The sequence below is a fragment of the Mchenga conophoros genome, linkage group LG16, assembly GCF_057382185.1.
Source record: "Mchenga conophoros isolate Kocher_MC1m ecotype Shallow Benthic linkage group LG16, M_conophoros_male_GT1.1, whole genome shotgun sequence".
NCBI lineage: Eukaryota > Metazoa > Chordata > Actinopteri > Cichliformes > Cichlidae > Mchenga > Mchenga conophoros.
In genome coordinates this window covers 19,039,417-19,058,632 of record NC_140541.1, presented here as the reverse complement: position 1 = coordinate 19,058,632, position 19,216 = coordinate 19,039,417, and the positions used below count along the sequence as shown (strand labels likewise).

Below are 19,216 nucleotides of genomic sequence, written 5' to 3'. Positions count from 1 at the left end.
TATCGCATAAAATACACTTAAATACCTGTTTCATGACTGCACAGGTCAAATAAAAAATAAAAGAAAAAAAATCAATTCCACCCCAACCCCTTTACTGATTTCTTTTTTCAACATGCCTGCATGTTTATCACACTCAGGTCCTCAAATAAAATTTAATATTAGACAAAGATAACCTGACTAATTACAAAATGCACTTTTTAAATTCATTAAGGAAAAAAGGTATCTAAACATGCCTGGCCCTGTGTGAAAAAGTAATCTGCACCCTTGTTGAATCATGAATTAACTGTGGTCAACCACATTTTTTTGGAAGTCTGATCCATCCATTGGAGAGCACCAAGGAGAAAACCACTGCTGATCTAAAACAACACAAAGGTTCGTCTCACTTTTGCCAAAAAACATCTTGAGAACCAGGGGACATGGGAGAAAAAAAAATTAAGACGGACTTTTGCGAGATCTCGCAAAACAAACTCGGGATCTCGCAAAACAAACTCGGGACTCGCAAAAGTTTTAGCCGCATTCTTAACCTCCCGTTAACGGGAGGTCGAGACCTACTACAGCCGGGTGGAACACCGCTTTCCCGGCACATCGTGCCTCGACCTCCCGGTTGGCTTCGAGCCGGCGTCCGAAGAATGCGGCTAAAACTTTTGTGAGATCTCGCAAAAGTCCGTCTTAATTTTTTTTTCTCCCATGTCCCCTGCGGGGCTCCGTAGAAATCCAATGGAGATCCAAAATGCTAGAAAAAAACCCTCCAATGTGGCTGAATAAAAAAAAAATCCTGCAGAGTGGGCTAAAATCCCTCTGCAGAGATGTAAGACTTATTGCCAGTTATCACAAATACGTGAATGCAGTTCTTGCTGCCCAAGTGTGGCACAACCAGTTCTTAGGTTTAGGGGGCGATCATTTTTTCATTCAGGGCCAAATAGATTTGGGTAACTTATTTCCATGAATTAAACTATAACATAAAAAACAATTATTGTAGGGTCTACCTTACAATATAAAGCTCCTTGAGGCAACTGTTGATGTGATTTGGCGCTGTATAAATAAAATTGAATTGAATTAAGTGTTTTAAAAATGAGCAGTAAGTTGAAGGGTCTCACTCTGTCTCGGTGGCGTGCCCGGGCTGAGAGGGCTGAGAGTGGTGATGGTGGAGTTGGACTGATGAACTTGTTTTTAAAGATGATTTTGGTAAAACTTGACTCCAGAAAGTAGTCTGCGATTAAGACATCCTTCTCTGGCACCGCTTCTTGGCTCTCTGCTGGCCTGGGTGTAGCCACGACCAGCATGTGGTGACCACCGCACGACACCTGACGGGGAGAGAGGACACAAGAAAACATCTTTGTTACATTTAGCTGATTAACTCTCAGTCTGCTCTTCACTCATTTACCTGCTGACATACAGGATATTACTCCCTCAAGGCTACAGCAAGATTGTTTTCGAGATTACGTTTGCCTTACTTTGAGAGAAGTTTACCTCTGATGTATCTAAGAATGCTGCTCCCTATGAACAATCAGCTGCCAAATAGGAGAAAGCCTGCAGATGCAAAGAAAGGCGATATGATGTGACACTGCACGATCCATTCAGAGCTCATTACTCATTAAAAGGCTGATCTCTGAAAGTATCCAGGTGCTGGCTGTGAGCACAGCTTCAGCTGCTCTTCCTGGGGTGATTGGTGAAGAATATTCTGTTATCGATCACTGATGGTGCTGTGGATACATCCTGCTGTAGTAGGCTTCCTGTTACAAGCTGTGGTGCCTCTCATACATTTTATGGCCTTTTTGGAGGGAGTTGACTGATTATGAAGATTACTTTTAAAGCCCTTCACATCACCTTCACTTACTGACTGAACAGCGTATTGAAGAAAACGTGTGCAGAGTGTCGGGCTGAACTGGTTGATGAAGTTTTCCTCCCCTAACCCGAGTTTTCCATGACGACCATCACCAAACGTGTACAGCAGCCCGCTGTCTGTGGAGCAGGGGGAGGATAAATGCATCAAACACAGACTGAAGGTTTTCTATCCTGGCTGAAGTCGTTTTGCTTTTAACACATTTTATAAACAACAAAATCCTTGATTTTTATTTAATTCCCTTTTTAAATGCACATAGGAATGAAAAGTTTGAATACTGAATATTGGTTTTTAGTACATTGTTTGGCTGAAATTTGATTTATCATTTAGTTAACTGACAAAACTTGGATTTATCTACCCCCTCGAAAACTGACTCACATGTGGTGATAATCAACTGAATACCTCTAGAGGCAGACAACATCTGAGAAAGTTTATGAAATTAGTCACTTTAGCAAATTCTAGAGAAAGCTTGTGAGTTGCTGAACTTGCATTTGAACACCTCACAGTGGCAGACTGGCTGCTGTGTGATTAAACAGCACCTCAGTGACATGTTTATGCTGGATGGGGAAAAAAGAGATTCCACTTCGTCTTCATCATCAGTTAATTTGTTTTATTTACCTCACTAATGGTACTTTTAACCTGATTACAGGTTTGTTGCTGTGTGTTTAATTATGCGTGGTACACAAGTCATATGTCCTAAAGAAGTTTGTTTCTTGAACTTATCACAGAAAAACTTTTTTAAATAATTCCTTCCTTAAAGCTTGTAGATATATTATATTCCATTAAAACAGTTATTATATGCTTTCATATATAAAACATGCATGGACATCTAAAAAGGTGAATGGGAAATGCTACTTTTAAAGTCACAATGACCTTCAAAGATGGCTTACCTGTGACCACAGCTGTGTGGTTCTCTCCACACGCGATGTGTCTGACCTTGCTGTTACAAAAGTGCTGCAGCGCTTTTGGCAAATGAACCTCAAACAGAAATGTTCCGTGGCCCAGCTGACCGTACTGACCTCTGCCGAATGTGTACACGTTCTTCTCTGGCACAGCAAAGCAGACAGAGGGAAAGAACCCTTTTGATTCAAAGCGATGTATAGTACATTTACTCAACTACTGTACAAGAGCACTATTCTCAGGGGAATTTATTTTGATGTTCTTCTTCATTGTGTCTGTGCTACATTTGAGCTGAGATCACTTATTCTGTCCCTTAAAGTGTCTAACATAATCAAACAAGTTGAGTTCTGTGGCAGATTTTAAAGAAGGAAACACGATGTGATCACCACATGTGTTTTACAGTTAAAATCAGCCCTACTTTGATCAGCTGACATTAAATGTTGCATACATATTAATGCATACAGTAAAAGCGATAGTATTTTCTCCTTATTTTTTCCCACAATAATGTGAAAATCATTATCAGGCACACTGATACTTTTGCTTAAGTTAAAGACCTGAATACCTTTTCCATCGCTGTTTAACCAGCTCCTTTCACAGATGTTTTATGCTTTTCTTTAAAAATAACAAATTGTTAGCATACCTGTGAGGACCACTGTGTGCTCTCCTCCACAGCACACTCGGGTGACATGACCCAGGACTCCCTGCACCTGCTGAGGAATTCTGTGATTGGCCAGCTGCTCCTCCTGAAGACCGAGTCTTCCATTCGCACTCTCACCAAACGTGTAGAGACGACCATAAACTGGGACAAATCCAACACAATAAATGACACAAGTATTGAAGACTGGTTCATTTAACATTGGACCTACTGCAGTGATGCATGTGGCTGGACTGCGTTGTACCTGTCACAAAAGCTGAGTGCTTATACCCACAGGACACCCATATGACTGCTTCTCCAACGTGGACCTCTCTGGGTTCTGCAGCAAATCCCTCGTCCCCAAAAGAAATCTGACCCACAGAGTTGTCCCCCCACATGAACAGCCTCCCATCCTCTACCAACACACATACGTACATACACTTTACATATGCCCAGATCATCTTTTCTAGCAGAGAAACTTATTATATCGTCATTGTTCAAACCTGTTAAGGCGGCTGAGGTGTTGCATCCTGCAGAAAGCATTTTGATTGGTGCCCAGTCGCAGAAGGGGCGGAGCAGGTGAAAGTATGTAGACTTGTCACAATGGCCTAAACCCAGCTGCCCGTCCTGGTTGCTACCTGCACTGTATACACTGCCATGAACTAAATATACAAGTATACTAATTTTGAGGACAACAGTGTTCATGGAAACATCTCTCACGTGTAATTAAATATGTGTTTATTGTCTCACATGTGCAAACAATTGTGTGGTCTCTCCCACAAGCTGCAAGCTTCACCTTCTCAGACTTCAAGGCTGGAAAGGAAATGCAGTAATTATAGTGAGTAAAATGGCTTCAAAATACCACAATTATCTTCTTGTTAATGGACTAACAAATTCTGGTTCTGGTCATTAGTTAACAATTAAAAATAATTCAAATTTATCACACATTTTCTCAACTTTCTGCCTTTTTTGTCTCACATTTTTTTGTCTTTTATGTGATTAGAATCACAATACCAGAGGAAACTATGTGGTCACAATTGCTCCAAGACAGTAAGAACAGTAACAATACAACACAACTGGTTACATACAAGTAATATATAAGTTACAAAATATAACAAAATAGCTTGAATAGATACAAATAGCTCTAATTATAAAGATTCCAGTATATAAAACTGTATTGCACTGTACTCTATATTTTGGGGCTTAGATTAACAAAATAAGTCATGTGGGCTTATTTTTTTTTATGCTTTACACAAAAAATAACTAGTTTGATGCAATATGACCCAGCCACGGTGAAAAATACTAACCTTTCACAGAGGTTGGTTTCCTGGCACTAGGCTTAATTCTCAACCCCAGCTGGCCCCATGTGTTGCCACCAAACATCAGCAACCTCCCATTTTCTGTAACGCCATTGCAGGCACAAAAAGAATGTTATTAGTGAACAATGTCAGCTTTCATTACTAAAATATACATACAGTGTACCTGTGATAACAGCAGAGTGCTCTCCGCCACATGACATTTTCTTTGGATGGTCATTCTTCAGCCAGAACTTGCTGGGAACATTATTAGCAAAGCTGGTCCTTCCAAATGTGAAAATTGCTCCTGTTTCTGGTAACAGATGGACAAATACAGAGCTGTGCAAAGGTCTTCAGCGACCTCTCTTTTTTGTAATATATATTTTGCTATGAAAATGGGAAAGAGGTGCAGTTATCTATTGAAACATGCAAACATACATGGAAATACACCATTATAAGGCAAAAAACAAGTCTGTGTAATTCTTACAAGCTTGGAAGTTGATATTAGACCACCTTTATTCTTAAACACAGTCTGAACTCTCACAGCCCCAAACCATGACACAGGGTTCACACAGGGTTTTACAGATGGTTGTACCTCTTTCCTGACCTCCTCTGTATTTTGGCAATTATTTGAACGAAAAATTTCATATTTGGATTCATCACTGCATAAGAGCTGCTGCCAGACCAGTTATTTTGCAATTTGACCTCAGCCTTTTCTCCTGGTTTCACTTCTTTAATAATGGCTTCTTGACAGCCACCCTTCCACTGAGAATATTTTTGATGAGACTTCAGTGAACAGTAAATGGATCAGCTGAAGGGCAGATGCATCTCTCAGTTCCTGTGTCAGGTCTTTGCTGGATTTCTCAAGGACATGATTTTCAGATACTGCTTATCTTCTGTAGATGGTTATTAAGCCTGCTACCTTCTTTTATCTTACAACTGTAAAGTTTCCTCAAATTTTTAAGAACACACTGCACACCATGATAAGATCTTTTTTAGGTTTTTGACAAATAGCTCTTTAGGAATCATCTTGTGGTTGCAACAATACTGTTTCATGCCTATCAAATATGTTTTCTTTGACATTTTTTATATGATTTAAGGTGCCAAAGAAATGGGAACAAATTGTGTTTTATGACAAGCTGTTAAATTAGGTGTCTTTTTAATGCTTGTGTTTCATAAGTCAGTGTTAACTGGCTTAACAACAATAACAAACAAACAAATAAAAATTAAAATATCCCCCTGAAAACGGTCAGGCATAGAGACTGGACTGAAAATAAATGAAACAGCAGCCAGTGTCCTAAAGAGAACTATTGCTTAAAGAAATGGTTTTAGGTGAGAAGCGGTTCAAGAATTTTGCACATTGCTGTCTGTGATTCATCTCTAGAAAGCCCAGGGACAGAAAGTTTAAGTACTTCCCGAACTTAACACCCACTAAATCCCAGCCAAGCCTGCTGTCAGAGCTCAAGCCATTTAAGTATCAGCAGGCTGACAGAAATAGAAACATGCTATCCGTGAGCAAAATGGAGCCTGTGTTAGGTATGATTAGGTGTGCATGAAGCCGAGGGCTTTATAATATGTAGCAAGGCTCACCTGGTATGTCGACATCGGTCTGCCCGGTCATCTTCACTGCTGGCTGTCTCCCTCACACCTCCTCACCTTGCGGCTCCCTGCTGATTAGGTAGATCAAACCCAGGAGGACAGGTGAGAGAGAGGGGGAAAGAGAGAGAGAGGCAGGAAGAGGCTTAGCCACAGGAAGATGCTGCATTACGGTCATTTTATTTTATTATATATTATTGTTCCCCCCAAAAAATATTCCCTGCTTCCCCAACAAGAAACTTTGGGTAACCAAAGACATTAAAGCTGTACTGAACAAGAAAAAGACAGCTTTTAGAAACAGGGACAAAGAACAGTTGAAACTGGTGCAGAAGGAGCTTAAAGCCAAGATTGCTGAGGGAAAGGAGTCTTACAGAAGGAAGCTGGAAAGCAAACTCCAAGAAAACAACACCAGGGAGGTGTGGAAGGGAATGTGGACCATTACTGGCCAGAGACAAAAGAAAGGTGTGGGAATAGATGGAGACGTTGAATGTGCAAACAAACTAAATCTGCCTGCGTCTTCTGTCTCCACTCCCAGCTCTTCCGATCTTCTCCATTTTCCTCCCCCCTGTCTTGCCCCCTCAGCCTGTCTCTCTTTGTCCCTCTCAGCAGATGAAATCACAAGGGAACTGGGCAGACTCCATTCCAGTAAAGCTGCTGGCCCTGATGGTGTGTGTCCCAGAGCCCTCAGGTGCTGGGCTGCCCAGCTGTCTGGAGTTCCAATTCAAATTTCAAAATCAAATTTTATTTGTCACACACACAACCATACACAGTATGACATGAGGTGAAATGCTTATTGCTGTGCAATGCCCGACCATTAAATTATAGAATTGACAGTAATATTTACAGATTACTACAAAAAATTACAGCTTTAATTTAGAAATTTACAGTAAGATGTGCAAATAACAGTTTATGTAAGAAATTATTAATAAAAAGAAATTATAAATTATAAGAAGCGTGCAAAAGGAAAAACCAGAGTGCGTGTGGAGATGTGAGGTGTGTGAAAGAGTCCAGTATCTTATGTAGTTCATATGTATAATCCACAGATTAAAACAGTTGTTTGGCTAAAAATTGTCGAATTTTTTCCAGGTTCCTGGAAAAATGGAACACGAGTTTTAAAGACAAGGTAGCCAGGGAAGCCAGAGACCTTAAAGAGACTTGTCTTCTAAAAAGATTGCTGAAATCGGCCTTGAACAAAGGAAGGGATTATGCTGATGAGCCAGGTAGTGTCCCATGGTAACATTTTATTAATGTAGTGATTTTAGTTTTCATTTTTAAAAGTTATTTAAAAAGCAGTAGTGTGCATAATGTGTGTATGGATCACTTCTTTTCTGCTCATACCCTCAACGAGACATGGCTTCTCTTCTTGTTTTGCTGCATCTTCTCACGCCACAACCAGCTGGAAGGAAACGTCCTAAGAAGATGAGTGTTGGATCCAGTTCCACATACTGTGGTTCATGGAACACCCTTTCTTAACCTAAGGGGCTTATAAAGTTATGCTTTTTATTGTGTTTCAGTCCTACCAGAGCCTTGAGGATCACCTCATGAATAATGAAGGAAACCCCCAGCCATATCTCCTGGCCACAGGGACTTAGAAAGCACAGGTTTTCAGCTTCTACATTGTCTTGGATCGGAAGCTTCTTCCATGTCAGTCATGCACATCACTGCGTGCATTTGATGAGCTGTTCAAGTGTCACTTCGTTGACGTGTGAAATATGAAGACACTCTGTCCAGCCTGCACACATTTTTGCAGACCTCTGTGTACAATATTGATGTAGGCACAACAGCGGGAATTCATTCATCTCATCTCATCCCAGAAGATGATTTGCACTGGCATTTGTTGCACATTCTAAACATCGTTTTCCCAATCTCTATCACTGAAGGAATGACTGTGTATTTAAAGCACCTGATTATTGTACACCATAGACTCTTTAGAGAACTATACCCATCAAGCAACTTAATTCCAAAACATCATTTCATGGTCCACTATCCGAGGTGCGTTCGAAAGATTGGTCCTCTCATTCATATCTGGACCATGAGATTTGAAGCCAAACACAAATTTTTCAAAGACTGTATTAAGAACCTTAAGAATTTGACTGTACCACTTGCAAGGAAACATCAATTTGCATTAGCTTATCATTGGGAATGTATGAGTTTAAAAGCAGTTGAGTCTGGTCCAGCTAAAATGTGTTTGAAGAATACTCAGAAATTATATCTCCATATCTTCATGTTGATTTAGACCACTGTCAAACTCACACACTGGGTAATGTGTATTGGTGTTGAATATATTGTTGGGCTTTTTGTTTGCACAGGTGTAACATGGTAGACTAATGTGCCTGGATTAATTCATCTCCATATTATTGTGTGAAGCTGCACTGGGTTGGGAGTGGTTGTGTGTGTCACATTTACAGTGAGCCAATGGCTATAATGGAATTGGACTAATTAGAGGCAGGTGTAATTGATTGCACTGATACATTGGTCTACTTATAGCCCACACTACAAACACTGCTGTGTTAGTTTGTCTCTCTGTGCAGGTATGTAATGTGCTGAAACCTGTTCTGTTTGGGATGGATGGGTTGTGTGCTGTGAATTATATAGTGAAGGTGCTATTTTGTCTCTCTGTATAGGCCAGTGCCTATTATATGCCACAGCCTAAAGGCAGCCGAGTTGCAGAGGCCGGAGTGACCACTGGCTATCTATTTACAGGGTGGTAGGTCTCATAGGACAACTGCTAACCCTGTTCAAGTTAATGTGTGGAGTTCAACTGGCTTTGTGGCATAGCTGGCTCTGGACTTGGACTGTGTGTTTTTACTTGGTCCACAAATGGGACACTGGACTGTTTAATCTGTTACCTTTTGATTATTGTGTTGATTATTTTCGTTTTAAAAAATAATCCCGTCCACACAAAGGCAGAAATGAAGGAAAACGCTGCTATGAACATGCCAAAGCAGCAGGTGGCGCTAGATTCCTAACCGTGCAGAAATGTTGGCCAATCAGAAGTCTAGAAGCCTCGGTGGGAAAAAGTAAACAAAGCTGCGGCATAGAAGCAGAACCGAGTCGTATGTGTGGAGGGACAGTAACTGTGTGTATATGTAAGCATTTAAACACTGCAGAGAGTAGAATTAACAGTATTGTAGAAATTCATTTCACCGAAACAATAACGTGGCGCACAGTGTGACGCATGCACCAGTTTATTGTATTTCCAGACTTGCTTTCGGCACAATTTACAGTGCACGCTACTGTTTTTTGTCAGACTTGAAATAGCCGAAATACCTTCACACTACGGAACTTCTATGGCTCTTCCGTTCGACAATCTCTCCGGCATTGGAACCATCATCTGTTTTCTCTTCGGTCACGCTCGGTTGATTTTTCTAGTCGGCACACTCATTTCCTCCATTACGCGCTGGCTCCATTACCCGCTGGCTGCTTCCCAAACAAACACACGTGCGGCTTGGCACTTGTGCTGTACGTAACAAGTCACGCGACGTGACGCTGCGGCTGTGATTGGTTCGGCTCTGCGCTACTTAATTTGGATTGGCTGACTTTTTTTTTTTTTTAAGAGGACAAGAGCGGCGAGGTCTATCGCGATAGCTTAATTTCTCTATCGAGTAAAAGTTATATCGCGATACATATCGTTATATCACCCAGCTCTACTTCCAGCTCCCGTTTCTGCTCAGTGACAGCTCGTACTTTTCCTTTTTCTCCCTCCTCGCGCTCACAGACACATAACGGGTATGGCAGTCCATTCTCGCTGCAGCACGGACTACACTGCCCATGAGGCTACATTCTTTAGGGCTATACAGTCATTGGGCTATGCCTGTAGCATTCTGCCTATTAGCTTAGCACAACAACAAGGCGCTCTCTCACCCAGGAAACACACAGTCGCAGAGAGACCGCAGACCAATAGCGGTGGTTTTGTTTATTAACTTCACCATTCACATAAAAGTTCGCCTCATCACTGAACAAAATCTTCTGCGTGAACTAAGGGTTCTGTTCCAATTTTTGTTTTGCCCATTCTGCAAATTCTGTGCGCTGATCTGGGTCATCCTCGTTGAGATGCTGCAGTAGCTGGAGTTTGTAAGGGTGCCATTTGTGAGTAGCCAATATCCACCAAAGGGATGTTCGACTAATGCCACTCTCCAGTGACATGCGGCGAGTGCTACGCTGTGGGCTCTTGCTGAATGAAGCTAGGACAGCCACTGATGTTTCTTCATTAGTGACAGTTTTCTTGCGTCCACATTTTGGCAAATCCAACACTGAACCAGTTTCATGAAACTTAGCAAGCAGTTTGCTAACTGTAGCATGGGAGATGGGTGGTCTCATAGGGTGTCTTGCATTGAAATCTGCTGCAACGATCCGGTTACTGCGTTCACCAGATATCAACACCATTTCGATCCACTCCTCACGTGTTAACCTCTTCGACATGTCAATGGCTGTGAACAAAGAGAAACTTGCAAATAACTCATGAAAGAATAAAGTTAACACTTTCAATTCTCTTAAAACTTTGTCACCAACTTTGAAGACAACATCTCTCGTCATCATTTTTATTTTGCTCTTTGTTTTTTCCTGTGCTTTGACCACACTGTCCTTCACCAGTTTCAACAGCTTTTGAATGTCTTGCGAAAGCAATGTCTATTATTACTATAATCTGTGTAAGACACACAGATCATAGATAAAAGAACTGAGAAATAAAGTGAAAATTAACATTAAGTGTCTTTGGTAAGGTTTTAAGACAATGCGTTTCTGGTACAGCTTCAGTGTATCTTGGGATTGATTGTACATGAAGAAAACTTATTGGGGGATGGAACAATCCATAAAAATATTCAGTGGTGTAGTGCTTTTATGCATGCATGTATTGAAACTGATCTGCCTGTGCCTCAAAAACTTACACAGGTTCTTTGTGGGATTTTCATGTAGTTTGTCACAGACAGAAAGACATACCATGTACTCTTCTGGGATTTCGGCTGGATAATGAGCCTCTCTGCCAAATATCAGGTAATATGGTGAGTATTTGGTGGTCATTTGCTTTTTAGTTCCAAGGTCCAAACATCACAGCATCCAGATACTCAACCCACAATTCTGGATGGTCACCAACAACCTTACAGAGGCCTCTGACAATGAAAGCACATGGAAAACATTCATATGAAAGATCATTTTAATTTTTTAATAGTTAAATGTCATGCATTAATGTTTTAGTTGAAGTGAATCCCATAAAAGTATAACATGTTATGCATTAAGCTGCATGCACTCCAATTTACCTCTGAATGGTGCCATTCATTCTCTCCGCCAAGCCATTGTTTGTGGGTGATAGAACGAGCAGAGGCTTCTTTTAATGTTTAACAATCTGCATACCCTTCTGTTGAGCTGCAAAAGCAAGTAATATACACTGACTATAAGCACATTACAATAAGAATTTAAATATACAACAGTCATACTAATATCTCAAAAAGAGATTTATAAAGACCAGAAATGGAACCATTTTCAAAAAGTTAATCAAATATGTGTCCAAATATTTTTGCCAAAGACTAAAGTACTTACAGAATTGACAAATTTTTTGCCTTGGTCACTGAGAATCCTTTTTGGTGCTTCGAACTGGTGGACAAATTTTATGAGACAGTTTGTCACATCCTTGGCTGATTTCGACCTCAAAGGGTGTGCTTGTGGCCATTTTGTGAAATAGTCAATAAAAACACAAATATACTGATGTCCGCTGTTGGTTTCAGTAGGTTTCCCAATAATGTCCATCCCAACCAATTAAAATGGCTGAGAAACCTTAAAAAGAAAAACATAGTTACATTAATTAATTGTTGCAGCACTTGCCTGACAAACTGCACACTGGGAAACCTAATCAAAAACAAAAGCAATTCAGTAAGAAACACAACAGTAAATTAATTTGAGAGATACAGAAACATTGCTGTGTTCATCTTAAAATAAGTTAGCTGTAGTAGAATTACAGAGTTTCTTTTGAGTACCCACCCAATTATTGACGTCCAATGACATCCCTGGCCAGTAGAAACGCTTTGAAATGGCTTCTCTTGTTTTTGTTTAGGTCAAAGAAAGGTCAAGCTAATTAAGACTAATTAAGACTACACATTTTGCCATTGTGTGTGTGTGTTAATATATGTATTGATGAGGTTTATAAACGCTACGAAGTTGCTGTTATTACCTTCAATGTCGTAAATAGCAGCTTTTCTTCGGAGAAGAAATTTCTCTTTTTTCGTGAAAAGCGCTGGATACTCGCCTTTTAGTTTATTTGCAACCAAACTCTTGTACTCGTCTGGTTCCATCCTCTTGTGGTGTTGGTTATAAAATAAATTGTTATCTTCTCGTTAGCTCAGAGGAACTCGGGTTTTCACAACGTGAACTAATTTGAATAATTAACGAGGAAACCCACGTGACCTAAGATTTTGGAAAAATGTGTCAATGTTGGAGTCGAATAGGCCTACGAAAGGTTGCCCAAAACTGACTTGCAAATTTTTGAAAAGCCCTGTTACTGACAAAGACGTGTATATTTATATGTTTTTTTTTATTTAAATTATTTATTGTCAAAGAAAAACTGCTAACGTTTATTATTGATGGAGAGGACACACATTTTGGCAGACGCTGCCACACAGCCTGATAAAATCTGTACCCCTCTATAACCTTTGCTGGGAGGAAGAAATCCTCTCCAGAGTTACTGGGGTTATTGGTTATACTCTTATTTTGCAAATAAACTCCTTCGTGATAGCACCGCTAATGTGCATTACAGAAATGTAAACCATAGTATCAACGTCTTTGTTTGGACAAACTATTCCCAGCAGATACTGGGAAGCACTTACTTCAATAGTCTTCCGCACGGCACATTACAATGTCACGAAGTTAGTATTAAAATCCATTCACGAATCGAGTCTGTTGTTTGTTTTCCAGGTTTACGCTTTATTGCGCGGATTGCAGATCAGTGACAAGTAGCGTACAGAAACGAAGCTGGGCAAGTGGCTCCTCCTCCTTTGCGCGCTCTCGTAGATTGGGAAACAGTTTTTGCCGGGGGTAACTACTTTTGGCAGGACACCTGAAACACAGGAGGCATACAGAAGTTGTTCCTCTCTGATGAAATATCCACATAGCATTGCGCTCCCGCTGCACTTACCGTGAGCCACCATGCCTCTGAGGCTGTCTGCTGCAAAAAGCCCGCTTTCCAGATATTTCCAATCTCTGCACAGCTGTTCAGCACGAGCGTTTGGGTAAGATAAATCCGAATGTGGAAGAAGAGCTGTGAAAGTAGGGTGCGGGTGATAAAAGATAAAATATATTTGTTGCTTTTCCAGCGCCGGAGCCGCCTGCCTCGGCTCGGTGAATTTAAAAGGTCGCAGCTGTCTGACTCTGAAGGATTTCAGCTCAGATGAAATCAAGAAGCTGCTGTGGGTCTCCGGAGACCTCAAGCATCGGATCAAGCACGAAAAACAGGTATTTAACTTTAATTGCAAAACTTCAGTACTTATAGTTGGTGTACTCTGTGGTCTCTGGATGTGTAATTAAGAGTCATTTCTATTTCAGTATTTGCCTCTTCTACAAGGAAAGTCGATTGCAATGATATTTGAGAAGAGGAGCACCAGAACAAGAATGTCCACAGAAACAGGTGTCAGTTTTTCTATGCAAACATATGCATGACGTGGCTCAGGGTATGGGATTTGACAGAGGCAAGATATTTCATTGCTATATGTAGTGGTGTGGAAAGGCTTTTGTCCCCCTATTCTGATTTCCTATTTTTTTTGTTTGTCACATTTTAATTTTTCAGCTCATCAAACAAATTTAAATATTAGACAAAGATAACGCAAGTAAACGCAAAATGCAATTTCTAAATAAAGGTGTTTGTTAAGAGGAAAAAATCCAAACCTACATGACCCTGTATGAAAAATTATTGCCCAATAAAACCTAATAACTGGTTGGGCCACTTTTAGTAGCAACAACTTAAATTAGGTGTTTGCGATAACTGGCAATGAGTCTTTCACTGCACCGTGGAGGAATTTCAGCTGCTGATCTTTGCAGAATTGTTGTAATTCTGCCACATTAGAGGGTTTTTGAGCATGAGCCGCCTTTATACGGTCACGCCACAGCATCTCAATCAGATTCAGTCTTCATTTTGTTTTGCTTGTGTATCTTTATATTTTTCATGTGTTTGGTTACTCATATATTTCAGGGTTTTTTTTTTCCTAATAGTCATTCTTTTTTATTTAATATTATGTTAAATTAATGGAAACTTGCTTCCACCACTGAAAAAAACAACATTTTTTTCTGTAAGTCACAAATTTAGGTTGTTATTGTGTATAAATTGAGCAATGAAAGTGATTCTGAAATTTGCTGTGTGTTTCTTTATGCATATAATGGATGCTTTCTCCCATTGGAAAAACAACAACAAAACACACACAAAAACATTGTTGTTATCCATAACTGCACACCTTCATGACGACCGTAACGAAACTTGGAATTTTCTTAACCTTAATTTAAAAATTTCAAGTTATTTCGTTCAATTTAGACGTTTTTAGTTAACTATGTCAAGATGCGAAATTAATAAGTTACACAATCTTTTGATAATAACCCAAAATTTTTATTTGTTTTATTTTTTCAGAGGCAGAAAGTTGAAGTTTTTCCATAATTACTGTTTCAATTATACATCCCAATATTTGCTTTGTAGCTTTTTATTTGTTAGTCAGCTTTTTTATTATTTATATGTATTAACTGAATCATTCTTGATTTAATATTGGCATAGATCCATACAGTTACACCCTACAGTGAGTAATATGGTCTTGTCACATCAGGCCAAAGTCAGTCTTTGTTTACATAGATGACATGTATGAATGAATGCTTGCTTTATTTCACTGATGAAAACATGCTAATGTAGCTTTACCTATAGGGATTAAAAGTACAATGGTTTTAACAGTGGTATCTTACTGCATGGAAGGTCATTAAGCCAATAATTACATAAATTAAAAAACTATCCTTGTGCAGGAGCCCGGCTAATGCCATTCAGTGCAGTCATTGTTAATGTAGTCACAAAAGAACTGCTGAAAGGCGACTTTCAGTACAAACCCCCACCAAAACACTGATCAGCACTCCTCATTTCCCCTCTCCACCACCCCCACACTCCCCTTAGTGTGCACTCCTCTATATATTCCTGCCTGCACATTTACTTTAAGTACACTTTTTAAAGCACTAGTTGACTTTTAGGGAAACTAAAAGTACCTTAATCTTGTAACTCCAGGATTTTCTCTGCTGGGTGGACACCCCTGTTTCCTTACCTCACAGGACATCCACCTGGGAGTGAATGAGAGCTGCACAGATACAGCCAGGTGAGCTGTTGGTTTATCTCAGGGAAATAAAAGCAGCTGCAGGCTTTAACCTTTTCTATAGCAGTCTCCTCATGATTTTCATTGTTGTATGTAATTGCTGAAGAAGAAACGCAGTTTTTCTCAACAAGATTTCCCTCCTGGCTCAGTATATAAACCACAAAGTCCTTGTGCATGTCTGATCTTTCACAACAGGGTCCTCTCTGGATTCTGTGATGTTGTCTTGGCTCGTGTTTACAAGCACTCGACGCTGGAGGAGCTAGATAGGGAGGCTTCAATCCCCATCATTAACGGACTGTCAGATCTGTATCACCCAATCCAGATTCTGGCTGACTTCCTCACCTTACAGGTACTCTTACCCTGTGGTATTCTGCAATTTTAATGCACTAGTTGATAACCATGCAGTACCTGTTTTCTTTAAATCCAGGAGCATTACGGATCCCTTAATGGTCTAACGGTGAGCTGGATTGGAGATGGCAACAATGTTCTCCACTCCTTCATGATGACTGCAGCCAAACTCGGAGTTCATCTTAAGGTTGCTACACCGAAGGTTGGTTTCTTATTGCGCTATTGGATGCATGTGATCTCTTTGTTACTCTGGTCTTTGTATCTTATGTGTTTTTGTGTAGTTTGAGGTTAAAGGCAGGCAGTCAGCCTTGAGCTTCTTATCTGCGCACTTCTTGTGTCAGTAAGATAAAGTCATATCTTTGTGTTCAGGGGTACGAGCCAGACAAGGGCGTTACTGAAGAGGCACACAGGCTCGCCAAACAGGTGAGGTCCTCTAAAACCTGCCATTAATGTCTTCTAGTTTCAAGTATTCTGCCAAGGTTAATGTTAATAAATAATATTATATTCTGTCTCAGCATGGTACTCAGTTGATTCTGACCTCTGACCCCATGGAGGCTGCCCGTGACAGCAATGTCTTGGTCACTGACACCTGGGTCAGTATGGGACAGGAAGAGGAGAAGAAAAAGAGGCTAAAAGACTTCCATGGATACCAGATTTCTATGCAGGTAAAGAAGGACATTACTTTCAGCCAAGTAGTTACTCTCACCTTTTTACCTGTTTTTAAACACTAATATTTTTCAGATAAAAATCATTTATTTGCTATATGTTTGGGTGTGTATATGTGTATTAATGATACATGAATATATAACAAATCACGGAAAAGTATTGTTGTTGTTTTTTTAGATAAAGACAAGAAAACTGTATAAAAATGGTTTTTGAGAAAGTTTTGTTTTTATGCATCATGTCACCACCTATTGAAACTGGTTTTAAATGGTTTTAGTTTAGTTTTTATGCGTATACAGGGAGTGCAGAATTATTAGGCAAGTTGTATTTTTGAGGAATAATTTTATTATTGAACAACAACCATGTTCTCAATGAACCCAAAAAACTCATTAATATCAAAGCTGAATGTTTTTGGAAGTAGTTTTTAGTTTGTTTTTAGTTTTAGCTATTTTAGGGGGATATCTGTGTGTGCAGGTGACTATTAATGTGCATAATTATTAGGCAACTTAACAAAAAACAAATATATACCCATTTCAATTATTTATTTTTACCAGTGAAACCAATATAACATCTCCACATTCACAAATATACATTTCTGACATTCAAAAACAAAACAAAAACAAATCAGCGACCAATATAGCCACCTTTCTTTGCAAAAGCCTGCCATCCATGGATTCTGTCAGTGTTTTGATCTGTTCACCATCAACATTGCGTGCAGCAGCAACCACAGCCTCCCAGACACTGTTCAGAGAGGTGTACTGTTTTCCCTCCTTGTAAATCTCACATTTGATGATGGACCACAGGTTCTCAATGGGGTTCAGATCAGGTGAACAAGGAGGCCATGTCATTAGTTTTTCTTCTTTTATACCCTTTCTTGCCAGCCACGCTGTGGAGTACTTGGACGCGTGTGATGGAGCATTGTCCTGCATGAAAATCATGTTTTTCTTGAAGGATGCAGACTTCTTCCTGTACCACTGCTTGAAGAAGGTGTCTTCCAGAAACTGGCAGTAGGACTGGGAGTTGAGCTTGACTCCATCCTCAACCCGAAAAGGCCCCACAAGCTCATCTTTGATGATACCAGCCCAAACCAGTACTCTACCTCCACCTTGCTGGCGTCTGAGTCGGACTGGAGCTCTCTGCCCTTTACCAATCCAGCCACGGGCCCATCCATCTGGCCCATCAAGACTCACTCTCATTTCATCAGTCCATAAAACCTTAGAAAAACCAGTCTTGAGATATTTCTTGGCCCAGTCTTGACGTTTCAGCTTGTGTGTCTTGTTCAGTGGTGGTCGTCTTTCAGCCTTTCTTACCTTGGCCATGTCTCTGAGTATTGCACACCTTGTGCTTTTGGGCACTCCAGTGATGTTGCAGCTCTGAAATATGGCCAAACTGGTGGCATCTTGGCAGCTGCACGCTTGACTTTTCTCAGTTCATGGGCAGTTATTTTGCACCTTGGTTTTTCCACACGCTTCTTGCGACCCTGTTGACTATTTTGAATGAAACGCTTGATTGTTCGATGATCACGCTTCAGAAGCTTTGCAATTTTGAGACTGCTGCATCCCTCTGCAAGATATCTCACTGTTTTTGACTTTTCTGAGCCTGTCAAGTCCTTCTTTTGACCCATTTTGCCAAAGGAAAGGACGTTGCCTAATAATTATGCACACCTGATATATAGGGTGTTGATGTCATTAGACCACACCCCTTCTCATTACAGAGATGCACATCACCTAATATGCTTCATTGGTAGTAGGCTTTCGAGCCTATACAGCTTGGAGTAAGACAACATGCATGAAGAGGATGATGTGGACAAAATACTCATTTGCCTAATAATTCTGCACTCCCTGTAGTATACACAGTTAGATACTTTCATATTAAGAAAACAAGTTCAAGGAAGGGAAGGAAAGTCTAAGTCACATCCCTGAAAATCCTTACACTCCATGGACGATAACACTTACCCGTGGTTTGATGCCCTTCTGTTACAGACAGGAAGTGTGGCCAAGTCAGACTGGACCTTCCTGCACTGTCTCCCTCGGAAAATGGAGGAGGTGGATGATCAGGTGTTCTACTCATCCCGTTCTCTCGTTTTTTCGGAGGCAGAGAATAGAAAATGGACCATCATGGTGGGCTGAAATGTTAACGCACAATGTGCTGTTTGAGTTTGTTTTAATCCCCTCTTAACTCCAGTTTAATTTTCTTTCAACTGACCATCACAACTGTCTTCTGTCTTTCAGGGCCTCATTGTTTCTCTTCTGACCGACTACACGCCACAGATCCCCATGCTGAAGTTTTAACATCAGTTATTAAGAGGGACTAAGCTTTTCTGTGGCATGGGATGACTTCAAAGAAGACTTTTGCAATGCTGTCATATTGTAACTTCAGGATAGAGCTGCCATGTGGGAGCGTGGGGCTGTGGTGTGCTTCTGTTTATGTGTAGTAGGTCTGTGTGTCAAAGTGCAGAGAACCCAGGAATTCCCAGGACTCGCTTATTGCTCACAGTTCTTATTTCACTCTTGTGTGATGTGTCACCACAGCTGCCTTAAAACTTCAGTGACGATGAAGAACTAGAGGTTAATCCATAAATAAAATACCCCCACTGATTTTGTAAATGTTTAGTGCA

General features: G+C 40.3%; 2 protein-coding genes across 4 annotated transcripts in view; one reads left to right on the top strand and one right to left on the bottom strand.

Moving 5' to 3' along the window:
- rpgra (retinitis pigmentosa GTPase regulator a) overlaps nucleotides 1-13,625 on the bottom strand; it is a 23,248-nt gene extending 9,623 nt beyond the window's left edge. Inside the window, exons 1-15 of one of the 3 annotated variants that reach the window (XM_085248965.1) lie at nucleotides 13,084-13,625; nucleotides 11,804-12,037; nucleotides 11,524-11,629; nucleotides 11,207-11,376; nucleotides 9,539-10,698; nucleotides 6,263-6,342; nucleotides 4,860-4,985; nucleotides 4,685-4,777; nucleotides 4,128-4,190; nucleotides 3,881-4,039; nucleotides 3,643-3,792; nucleotides 3,384-3,542; nucleotides 2,734-2,889; nucleotides 1,838-1,962; nucleotides 1,098-1,304 (exon numbers count right to left, since the gene is read on the bottom strand). In XM_085248965.1, coding sequence (XP_085105091.1) covers nucleotides 1,098-1,304; nucleotides 1,838-1,962; nucleotides 2,734-2,889; nucleotides 3,384-3,542; nucleotides 3,643-3,792; nucleotides 3,881-4,039; nucleotides 4,128-4,190; nucleotides 4,685-4,777; nucleotides 4,860-4,985; nucleotides 6,263-6,293 — 1,269 coding nt within the window. In that variant the 5' untranslated portion in view covers nucleotides 6,294-6,342; nucleotides 9,539-10,698; nucleotides 11,207-11,376; ... (1 more) ...; nucleotides 11,804-12,037; nucleotides 13,084-13,625. Of the gene's footprint in view, nucleotides 1-1,097; nucleotides 1,305-1,837; nucleotides 1,963-2,733; nucleotides 2,890-3,383; nucleotides 3,543-3,642; nucleotides 3,793-3,880; nucleotides 4,040-4,127; nucleotides 4,191-4,684; nucleotides 4,778-4,859; nucleotides 4,986-6,262; nucleotides 6,343-9,538; nucleotides 10,699-11,206; nucleotides 11,377-11,523; nucleotides 11,630-11,803; nucleotides 12,038-13,083 lie in introns of those variants that run through there. The other 2 variants (XM_085248966.1, XM_085248967.1) reach the window with 2 other exon arrangements.
- otc (ornithine transcarbamylase) lies at nucleotides 13,187-19,216 on the top strand. Its single transcript, XM_085248968.1, has 10 exons — nucleotides 13,187-13,485; nucleotides 13,570-13,708; nucleotides 13,799-13,880; nucleotides 15,504-15,591; nucleotides 15,784-15,937; nucleotides 16,016-16,138; nucleotides 16,306-16,359; nucleotides 16,452-16,601; nucleotides 18,582-18,719; nucleotides 18,831-19,216. The coding sequence occupies exons 1-10, from the start codon at nucleotides 13,403-13,405 to the stop codon at nucleotides 18,888-18,890; spliced, it is 1,071 nt and encodes a 356-aa protein (XP_085105094.1). The 5' UTR covers nucleotides 13,187-13,402; the 3' UTR covers nucleotides 18,891-19,216.